At 42.5% G+C, this 11444-nt stretch overlaps 1 protein-coding gene across 1 annotated transcript; it reads left to right on the top strand.

Moving 5' to 3' along the window:
- Window positions 1–4785: 4785 nt before the first annotated feature.
- Window positions 4786–10042, top strand: rtn4rl2a (reticulon 4 receptor-like 2 a). The gene is made up of 3 exons (XM_076975422.1): window positions 4786–5054; window positions 5690–5916; window positions 6247–10042. Exons 1-3 carry the CDS (start codon window positions 4997–4999, stop codon window positions 7336–7338), a joined length of 1377 nt encoding a protein of 458 aa, XP_076831537.1. The 5' UTR covers window positions 4786–4996; the 3' UTR covers window positions 7339–10042.
- The last annotated feature ends 1402 nt before the right edge of the window (window positions 10043–11444 follow it).

Below are 11444 nucleotides of genomic sequence, written 5' to 3'. Positions count from 1 at the left end.
AATCATTACTGTAATAGAAAATACAGCACCCTACTGTGGTAAAAAATACAGTAAGAACTATAAGTACTGTGAGTAAATTTACAGTATGCATACTGTGAAATTGATTACAGCAACTTACCAGCTAATTGCTGCCAGCAAGTTACTGTAAATTTCACAGTAATCTTTTTACAGTGTACACTACCAGTCAAAAGTTTGGACAAACCTGACTAAATGCATGTTCTTAATAGTTAAAGAAGGCATATTAATCTATGCTTAAATTTTCTTTGATAACAAATATAATTTGGGGAAAGGTGTTAAATGTATATATATGAATATATGAATTAATTCTCAACACACATACACACAGAATTCATGTTAAATGCACCCTCAGCAAATTGTTTTATTTCAGAACTAGTTCCTCACTCTACAAGTGCTCTGTATATGTGACAATGTCTTCAGGATTGATGGCTTCAGATAGTTAACAGAACACCAAGATTGTGCAAAGCTGTCATCAAAATATAGCATAGTTACGTCAAAGAATCTAATATCTAAAGTAGTCTATATTTGTTTATTAGAGCATAATAACGTGTTATTTCATTGGTTTGGCATTTACCCTGTTTTTTTAAATGTTGAAAATAATAAAAATAAACAGAGTAGGTGTGTCCAAACCTTTGACTGGTAGTGGAAAAACTCTCATGAGAATTATCGATAGTAAGTGATGTGCTGATAGTTTACTGGAATTTACAGTTCCTCTTTATGAATACACATAAATATTAATGCAGTATACTAAAAGCAAAAAGCTAAACTGAATAATTGATGCGGAAATAACATTAAAAGCAAAGCAGAGGGAAAATGAGAAGATGGAACTGGGGGATCATTACTGGTTCTTAGTCACAACTGTGGAGACAGAACTGAGAGGAAGAGAGGGTGAGAGGGGGAGGTCAGAGTTCTGCATAAAGATACAGATGAGAGAAAGTTAAGAGGGAGTAGAGAGAGAGTAGAGAGAGAGAGGAGAGAGAGAGTAAAGAGAGTGATTAGAGAGTAGAGAGAGGGAGTAGAGAGAGATAGTAGAGAGTGATTAGAGAGAGGGAGTAGAGCGAGAGACTAGAGAGAGAGAATAGAGAGGGATTAGAGATAGTAGTGAGAGAGAGTATAAAGAGTAGAGAGAGAGAGTAAAGAGAGAGTAGAGAGAGGGAGTAGAGAGAGATAGTAGAGAGTGATTAGAGAGGGAGTAGAGCGAGAGACTAGAGAGAGAGAATAGAGAGGGATTTGAGATAGTAGTGAGAGAGAGTATAAAGAGTAGAGAGTAGAGAGGAGGGAGCAGAGAGAGAGACTAGAGAGAGAGTAGAGAGAGGGAGCAGAGAGTAGAGAGAGAGAGTAGAAAGTAGAGAGAGAGAGAGTAGAGAGGGAACAGAGAGAGAGCAGAAAGAGTAGAGAGAGAGAATTGAGAGATAGAGTAGAGAGATAGAGAGTAGAGAGACTAGAGAAAGAGAGTAGAGAGAGAGTAAAGAGAGTAGAGAGAGTATGGAGTAGAGAGAGAGGGAGTAGAGAGAGAGAAAGAAGAGAGTAGAGAGTAAAGAGAGTAGAGAGAGAGAAAGAAGAGAGAGTAGAGAGAGTAGCGAGAGGGAGTAGAGAGAGAGAAAGAAGAGAGTAGAGAGAGAGTAGAGAGAAAGAAAGAAGAGAGTAGAGAGAATAGAGATAGTAGAGAGTAGAGAAAGAGTAGAGTGAGGGAGTAGAGAAGTAGAGAGGGAGATGGTGAGTGCAGAGAGCGAAGGACAGAGAGACACAGAGACTGAGAGAGAGAGAGAGAGAGAGAGAAGAGGCAGCAAACAGAGAGAGAAGCCGGAAAAGAGGGAGAATGTGCAGAGGCTGAGAGACAGCATGAAGGGACAGCAGGAGCGTATTAGATTTTGATTATGATTGTGTATCATGGGACTTCTCATCATGTTGCTCCCCACTGTCAGTCTTCCCAAATCAGGAAGAACAACAAAAGGGGCGGGTTAACCTGTTGTCATGGAGATGGACATTGCACACTGGCATCAGTTCTTAGTCATCAGTGCTTTGTTTTCATCACTGGTCCACAGTATCTTTAAAAAAGTATAACTCTGTTAGGCTTAAGAGTATAACTCTCTTAGGTTTAAGAGTATAATTCTGTTAGGTTATAAGTATAATTCTTGTTAGGTTTAAGAGTATAACTGTTAGGTTAAGAGTATAACTCTGTTAGGTTTAAAAGTATAACTGTTCTGTTAGGTTTAAGAATATTACTCTGTTAGGTTAAGAGCATAACTCTTAGGTTTAAGAGTATATCTCTGTTAGGTTTAAGAAGATAACTCTGTTAAGTTTTAGAGCATAACTGTGTTAGGTTTAGGAGAACAACTCTGTTAGGTTAAGAGCATAACACTGTAACAATCCAGCACTGTGATGAACAACTTTGCATGGTGAATATTAAGAGAAGAAGACCATGTATAAAGGGGAAGGCAGAGACTCACTGCTCATTTGATGCTCTGTGTTAATGAGCAGAACTCACACACTTAATCAACACTCCAGCTCCCACAGAAGCCAATAGAGGACTGAACTCCCAAACAAGTGGGATGAACAGCATGGTTTAAACAGGGGGCCACAAGAGTGGCAAACGCAACACACGCCGCCAAGATAGGTGGGAAATATGCAAATGAAGACACCATTGCCAAAGATACGCAATACACAAAATAGTGCAATATGCTTTCAGAGAGGTGTGAAAGTGTCCACGTGGTGTTCCCACCTACTCCTTATCCCAAAGGACAGAGTCACATGACTTCTTTGCAGTTTTTGGATTAAATCCTTCCACTTACTGCTGGATTATCAGTGCAAAGCTCCTAAAAATATCTGAAATAAACACCTAGACTAAATGTTAGACTAGTAAGTAAAATGGCTGTTAAAAACATGATGAATTATAAAACACATGCACTTCAATTAAGAGTTTAATCTTTATAATACTTTTAAATTGCAAAGTCCAAAATTATATTGAATGTAAATAAATTTAAATTAATACTTAGATTACATTTATATTATTTATCCTGTATATATTTTATTATATTAATATATTACTATATATTAATATAATATATATTATTATAGTGTTGTATATTGTTACTATATTAATTTGTAATGCCACTTTTGTTTCTACCCAGTTAATGTTACATTGCTATTAATTGTTATTAATTCTCTCAAAAACAATTCTGATTTAATGCACACAATACACACAAACAGTTTCATTTCAAGTCTAAGCAGTTGTTTTTGTTTTAGGGGGGAAATAACCCCCAATCTCTTATCCTCTTTGGTGTTGTAGGAAAATCCCTGGTATGAACACGTAAAAAATCTCTGATTGTGACTGGTAATAATATTTAGAAGTTCATATTCTTTTTATCTCTACATTTACATTTACATTTACGGCATTTGGCAGACGCCCTTATCCAGAGCGACTTACATTTTTATCTCATTTTTATACAAGTGAGCAATTGGGGGTTAAGGGCCTTGCTCAGGGGCACCTCAGTCATGTCCTCAGGTCTGGGGATCGAACCCTCGACCCTCCAGTCACAAGATCAGTTCCCTACCACCAGGCCATGACTGCCCTCTCTCTCCATCTTCACCTGCTTTTTGGAACGGATCGTTCGCTCTCGGTCCATCCTCTATGACCTCTTCGATGCGTTTGACTCCTTTTTCACTTCCTCCTCAATACAGTTCTGGCATAAACGGTGTCAGTCATGGCATGCCTCTGGCCTGGTGATGATACATGCAACAATCACACATGCACAAACACACAAAGGCTGCACAAGCAAGCGCAAACTCAAACACACACAGACATGCACACAATCACTCCCAGCTGGTTGGTTGGTGTAGGTGGAGCGGGGAAAGCCTGTTTGTCCACTCATACAGTGTTGGTGTGGAGGTGGAGAGGGAGAGAGATGCGCTGTCCAGAACATGAAAGAGTACGGAGGCGGTGTTGAATAACAACATGGACATCCTCGGGCTCTATATTCTCCACCCATCTGTCTGTCTGTCTGCCTGCCACACTGTCCGTACTTCTGTCTGCCTGCCTGTCTATGTAAATCTTGTTATTAAGAACTTTCACCATGTTTGACCATGGAAAGCACATTCATACCTGCATACACAGTTTAGTGTAAGTAGTAGACTCTGTAGTTAAGTGATGTGTTAATATAGTTATGAACTACAATATAAACCATATAGTGCCATGGAGCAGTCCAGAATTGCTGTATGGAAATAAGTAATATAAGTAATAAGAAATAAGTAATAATTGTGATTATTAATCTTCACCAAGTTCCTTGACCTTAAGGTTTAGGTATTTACGTATCAGGTAAGTTGTATATTGTGCATTTACAGAACACATACTTTTATAAGTTTCAGCATTCAAACTTTATTTGAATATATGACTTCGTCTCCAGGGCACAGTTTCTACTCTGCAAAGTAGGAGTCTACCACAAGCATTGCGTTTCATTCAAACCTCTCACTAGGAATGCGCAGGAAACTACTCCCAAACGGGCTTCGCAGCCGACGCCAACTGTGTAGCCGTGTGTGTAATTGCTTGCCTCGTGCTGCGTTCATCTCCTCCTCGCGATTCAGATGTTAACCGGCGCTGTGCCCGCTTCCCCCGCCCATCCCTTGAGTGCGTCCCCATCCTCGTGGATCTGTAACGTACATCTCTATCCAATCTCTGACCAACTTCCCTCTCGCCTTATTGATGTGCGCGTTCTCGAGGAACACTCATCTGCCCCTCCCTTCTCGATGTACCCCTCCTCTTCCGTTTGCCACCCTCGCTGGAGCCTGACCCAGCTAATGACGTAGGAGAGATTCCGTGGTGCCCACTACCGTAGGCGCCCGCCGGCTTGGGTATAAAGTGTGTCCAAAACGAGCTTTCGGCACTCTCTCAGTCGCTCCGACTCGGGAACCAGAGCATCAGCGGAGATAGCAAGGAATCATTCGCCTCCTAAGGCTAACTCGCTTTCGGCTTTGGTTCAGAATGGAAACGTCTACTTTTACGCGGAGCCTGCGAAGCTCCTTTGCGCACGACTTTAAGAGTGAGTATCTAACATTGTTGGCTTATTTTTCCATCTCTTTATGCTTATTTGCACTGTCGTTATTCATTTACTGACTTTAGACTGAAAAGTGTCATTTCTGTACGCTAGAAAAGATCGATTTTATTCACTTACATGCGATTTTACGCTCCAATAACTGAACGAAGCAGTACGGTAATAGAAATGTTACTGTGTGCATCCTGAAAATGCTCTAAGTTAGAACTTGATGTATAAGAGGTATAATAACTTTTGAAGATTGGAGAACTTAGTTATAAAAATGATCATACTTTGGCCAGCTCTCTAAGGAAGTCAGAGTTAGTGCAAAGCGCTGTCATGCAAAGAAACTGTATAACTTCGTATAGTTAGACTTTTAACTATCACGAAGTTAAAATTCACGATAGATAGTTTTATTGATGTGATTTTAATGTTAGCTATTAGTTAGAGACACAACATTAAGAATACGATAGGACACAAGTCTGATATCTGTTTCATAACCTCGGTTGTGTCCGTTTCACAAGTGTTTGAATACATTTAACAGTTTCGATAACATCTCAGCACCAAAGCATATGGACAGCTCCTAACAGCCTGTTTCCAGTTTGAACTCATTCTAATGTCACGCGCTACGCTTGTTCCGTCAGGTGGTCTCGCGCTCTGGCTGGTTGTCTGGTTGGTCGTGGTGAAACCCGCTCCTGTACAGGGCTGTCCACACCTGTGCGTGTGTTACCCGAACCCCATGACCGTGAGCTGCCAGGCGCAGAACTTCACTTCCGTGCCGACCGGCGTGCCCTACGACTCACAGCGCGTCTTTCTGCAGAACAATCGCATCACTGAACTGAGAGTGGGCTCTTTTGGCTTTGGAACTCAGGTATGAGAGAAACAGAGAGTGTGTGTGTGTGTGTGTGTGTGTGTGTGTGTGTGTGTGTGTGTGTGTGTGTGTGTGTGTGTGTGTGTGTGTGTGTGTGTGTGCGCATATCTAGACTTTAATGATATAATGTGTTTAATAAGTGCACATATATGTCTGGTTCTCAATCTCACCTTCTCACTCCCCCCTCCACCTCACTTACTCCCCTCACACCTGCTCCTCCTCATGTTTCATTATTTATTACTTTCTTTTAATCTTCCTTGCACACCTTTTTCATATCTCCCCCCTTCATCCTTTCATCTTTCTGCACACCCTACCTCTCCTGCCCTCCAGGTCCTGTGGCTCTTCTCAAACAACATCACCTGGATCGAGGCCGGGGCCTTCAGCGAGCTGCGTGACCTGGAGGAGCTGGACCTGGGTGACAACCCCCACCTACGTCGTCTGGAGGGTGGAGCTTTCCGCGGCCTGGAGAAGCTGCAAAGCCTGCACATGCACCGCTGCCGTCTGGCCGCCCTCCCCCACGACATCTTCCACAAGCTCTACAGCCTGCAGTACCTCTACCTGCAGGAGAACCAGCTCCACTTCCTCCAGGATGACCTGTTCGCCGACCTCATCAACCTCAGCCAGCTCTTCCTGCACGGCAACCGCATCCGCACGCTGTCCGAGAACGTGTTCCGCGGCCTGGTCAACCTGGACCGCCTGCTGCTGCATGACAACCGTATCCGGCAGGTCAACCGCCGCGCCTTCCGGGACCTGGGCCGCCTCACCATGCTCTTCCTCTTCAACAACTCACTCGCCGAGCTGCCTGGCCAGGCCATGCGCGATGTAGAGTCCATCCAGTTCCTGCGGCTGAACAACAACCCATGGGCGTGCGGCTGCGAGGCCCGTCCTCTCTGGGAGTTCTTCAGGTCCAACCGGGTGTCCAGCTCAGAGCTGCTGTGCGCCTCCCCCGCGTCCCGCCGCGGCCTCGACCTGCGCTTCCTGCGCGAGATGGACTTCGCCCTGTGCCCGCTGCCCGATCCAGGCTCCATGGCCGGAACCACCACCACCACCTTCAGCACCAAGACCCGCTGGTGGTTCTCCAAGCACAAGCCCGTCAGCTCCACCAAGGGCGTCTTCGAGAAGAGCTCCGAGACCGTGAAGCCTCACCCGTTCTCTGGCAAACCCTCTGTTACATCTACGTCCATGAAGTATGAGCTGGGGGAGGAGGAGGCTCTGCTGCCCAAGCTGGACCCAGAAGAGTACTGGGCCAACTACGGCAACGAGGATGCCGGCATCACCTCGCTCCGCTGTTTTGAGCTGGAGTGCCCACCCGACTTCGACGCTCTGCCACCTTTCTCTTCCTCCTCTTCTTCTTCCCCTTCCACTCTCTTACTGCTTGCCATGACCGTCTTGACTGTCTGTGTCCATCTTCTGTTTGGCTGAGTTTTTGTGTTTAGCGAGGGATCTTCATCCCCCTTTTCTCCTTCCACTCTCTGGAGAAGAGAAAAACCCCTTTACTCAACCTAACTCTCACATACTTGGTTCCTGGTTAACTTCCACCTAACCTGTATCTCTGTTCTGTTCAGTTTGAGCCTCTAGTACCTGAAGGCATCTAGAGGGCACTACACTGATTTAGGATACAGCAGGGGAAGCAGATAACACAGGACAGGTACTGCAGTGCAGGCCATTCTTCACAATGGAAGGGAATGATAGCATCTACCAGAGGGCTTAGTTAGTCAACAGGTACACTGTCCTCCTTCCTAGTGGACATGTTTACTAAATAATATATATATATATATCACAGTCCATATGGACTGAGGATATATGGTTCCATCCTAGATGTATGTACAACATTTGTATACTTCTGCCTTTTTGGCTGGTATTAGTGCTACTTTAGCTATTGTAACTGCCGCTTGCGATAGTCCCATGACTAGAACTGTCTTTATAATTGCAGCTAGTACTGTTATTCAAACTACTCCAGTCTCAGTGCTGCTACTAGCACTGGTCACAGTAATGTTGTTAAGTTGACATGACTTCTAACACTAACGTCACTGGTGTTAACAGTTCTTCGGATTACTATCTGGATCAATGGCTGTCCAACGTCATTCGTTATATAATGGATATCAAATGATATCATGTGATTCAGGGTGAGCAAAGCAGACAGATGGAATGTGAAAGCAAGGAGTGAAGCTGTGACAAGTGACAAGGAAACATTGAAGATCCATGGAAGAATGAAAAGACCATGGAGAAAGAATGTGTCTGAAAGAAAGGGAGAAAGAGAAAAACGAGACAGCATGCCGAGGTCAGAGAAAAGAAGGAAAATATTTCTTTAGCATTCTCATTGTCATCTTCAAGCAATGACATCATCAGTGCCACTTGTAAATACACCATGATATTGTCAAGGTGGAGAGCTGTAGAAAAAACTTTGTGTTTAGGTCTGTGGTCTGATTGGCTCAGAATGTTCCTGTAAATGATGTCATCTGTGTTGTCCACAAATGGCAAGATCAGCCTACCAGCAAGAGAGAGCAAGTGAATGAATTTGCTTTTTGTCTTTTATGTTAAACTTTGTCATGGCAGTGTTTCACTCCTATCACCATTTTGGAACATATTTTCTTCATATGTTTTTTATTTCTTATTCAAATATAAAGACATTTATGTATCAACTTGCTCACTGTGAGACTCTCCTTTCAAGCTCTTTCAACTCTTAGAGATTCAAAACTCAACTGACTTCACCTAAAACATAAATCAACATTACCTAGGAGTCTCATACCAAGACAACTGACCTAAGACCCTCCTAAAATCGGACTATGGATGATAAGAACTCGGAGTAGTTCGGAAGATGAGTCAAAGTGACTATTTTGCCTAACTTAGACTGACTGTTTGATCCAACAAACATTCATTGTTTAGTACTGCTGGAATTGTTGAAAATGGACCACAATACTTATTGGCTGAATGGGTATATACTAACAAAATTGGACTGATGTTAGTAGTATGAGAGCTCACAAATTAATTATAAATAGAAAACATATGAAATTATGACAGATTGTCTTGATAAATGGGCATTGTTATGACTAATACTGTTGTACACAGACTAAAGACTGCAGTCTGCTGGAACGGTATAATGTTCTGATTCCTAAAGAAGTGGTAGACGATGTTAGCAGTGTAACCAAGAGAGACAATATTGGAATGCAAAAAGGTTATCTGTTTTTTGTTCTCTCTAATCCATCCATCCATCCATCCATTCATCCATCCATCCTCCTAAGCCCTAATTGGAGTGGGGACAGACATGGCGATGCAACAGTTTTGCACGTCCTGCATTTCTGTTCTTTTATTTTCCTTTACAACCATCTTCTCTGCCACAGATCTGCACCTGAATCTTCTGAGTCTTTTTCCAGCTGTTCACTCTCTTGGTTTCTGCGTGGAGAAGTTCAGAAGCGTGAGACAGGAAGCGACAGTAATGGAGAGGGTTGCTATTCTCTCTTGGTTGCTAGTTTCTCTTTTTACTGTAGCGAAAAATGGAACAGTGAAGGTGGAAAGGACAAGGACACAGAAAGAGAGAGGAAGAGAGAGATAGAGATAGAAAGAGAGAGAGAGCAGAAGGCTACTGGATGGGTGGTGGTGGGTGGTAGAAAGAGATAAAAGAGAAATGGTCAAGGAAAATCAGGAAGAGCTACACTCAGATGGAGGAAAGTCCATTTTCTGCAGCTTGCTCATGTGGGCTGAAAAGAGCTGAGGAAAACAATGTAAACGAGACAACTGAGAATAATGGACCTGGGGTTTTAAGTCTGATTTCAAAGGTGTCAAACAGATTATAAAATACAGCTGGATACTTCTCTACATAATAATTGGGCTTCAATGGTCAATTTGAGCAATATTTTGTGAACTTTGGAAGCTAATAACATTTTCTTTCATAAGAGGAGGTTTGAATGTTACCATGACAATGTTAGTCTTAATATGTAAAGTTTATCAGCCATCAGGGTAAGGTCAAAGTGCAAAGTGGTGCTCTTAAGTGACCATATTTGTTAGGTCACTCACAGACGACCAAAGCTTAGTTGTACCTTTTTACCCAAGTATGTATGTATTTAGTTTAACAATGAATGTAAGCGTATGAAAGGATGAAACATGCTGTCATTTCAGCAAAAAGAAAAATAAATATTTGTGGTTTTCAACAACGTTTAGTGGGAGTCTCTTTTCATTCTATGGATGCAATCCAACAGTCAAAGGCACTTGGGAAAGAAATCACATACACACTCCCTCTCTCTCTCTCTCTCTCTCTCTCTCTCTCTCTCTCTCTCTCTCTCTCTCTCTCTCTATGTATCTATCTCTCCAAGAAATCTTGCTGTCAGCTTGCTTGTCTATCTGTCTCTCATTGAAGCTCTACCAGATGGCATTCGCTGAAAGAGCAGCTAACTGATAAGTCCTGCTTCCATCTCCCGCTATGAGCTAAGCTGGGCCGCCTTACCAAGACATCACTATAGCCCAAGGGACACCACTATATCCCTTAAATAACACTGCACAAATGCTCCACTATTTGATGGTTTACAGACAGTTTGACGATACTTCAAGCTACTTCAGGAATAATTGGGCAGCAGAGCAGCCTACCATGACATCATTTTGACATCTTCTTTATAGTTCAAGTCTGATTTGTACAGGTGATAAAAGAGATCATAGCATGGTTTAAACCAGCCAATTAATTACTTTAGCATGTCATCTTCTCATGATGTGCGTGCTTACTTCTAGCTTTAGGGTTTAAAATGTATGACATCAACTGCTTACTGCTTAAGTGCGCAAACTGTGCCCCCTCATCTACCCACTCACCATCTGTGAGCCTATTGGCTGATAGCCACGCCAGTCAACAGTAAGACACAATGGGTTAGCGCTGAGAAGGAGGAGCAGGGACTGTGTCATCATCACAACCAGCTGATGATTGAGGAATATTAATGGAAGTCACGGGTGAGTCATTGAATGCTGAATGAAATTAGGAGGAGGGGAGAGGAGAAAGTGAGAAAGGAGGATGAGAGGCATTAGTATGAGCTTTTTTGGGCGTGGAAGTTAGAATTCATAAGAGTGAGCTGCTCAGAAGATATAGTGCTTCGCCCCCATTCTTAACACATTCTACAGTATCTGCGTCGTTGCTGCCACAAATTACAATAGGAAGAACTCGTCAGATACCCATGTGTGTCATTACAGTTGACGATTTCACACATACGCACAAAAACAAGTGGTACAAACAGGTATGCATATATTTTTACACCAACAGAGACAAACATTCAGACAAACTATTTTCTTTTCAAATAGGCACACACTAACACTAAAAATGCTTCGAAACACGAGCATCTCATCTCAGTTCTGTTTGGACATCCTTGTCTACCGTTTAGATCACATTCTCTCTCTAAGCCCCCCAACAAGCTTCTGTTTCTCTCTTTCTCAACAAAATATACAAAGCAGTTAACAGAAACACCTAGGTATAAACATAACATATATAAGAAAAAGACGTATAAAAGTATTATAGGCAAAATTATAGCTAGGAATAGGGTAATGGAAATTAT

The sequence above is a fragment of the Brachyhypopomus gauderio genome, chromosome 15 (genome assembly GCF_052324685.1).
Source record: "Brachyhypopomus gauderio isolate BG-103 chromosome 15, BGAUD_0.2, whole genome shotgun sequence".
Classification (NCBI taxonomy): Eukaryota; Metazoa; Chordata; class Actinopteri; order Gymnotiformes; family Hypopomidae; genus Brachyhypopomus; species Brachyhypopomus gauderio.
Note: the sequence above shows the minus strand (reverse complement) of the source record. Positions and strands in the feature narration are given on the sequence as shown.

Bases quoted from the DNA above. Each gene is read 5' to 3' on its own strand.
- rtn4rl2a (XM_076975422.1), top strand. From the start codon at position 4,997: ATGGAAACGTCTACTTTTACGCGGAGCCTGCGAAGCTCCTTTGCGCAC. The intron at 5,055-5,689 runs GTGAGTATCTAA...TTGTTCCGTCAG, and splicing joins CTTTGCGCACGACTTTAAGA to GTGGTCTCGCGCTCTGGCTG. The intron at 5,917-6,246 runs GTATGAGAGAAA...CCTGCCCTCCAG, and splicing joins CTTTTGGCTTTGGAACTCAG to GTCCTGTGGCTCTTCTCAAA.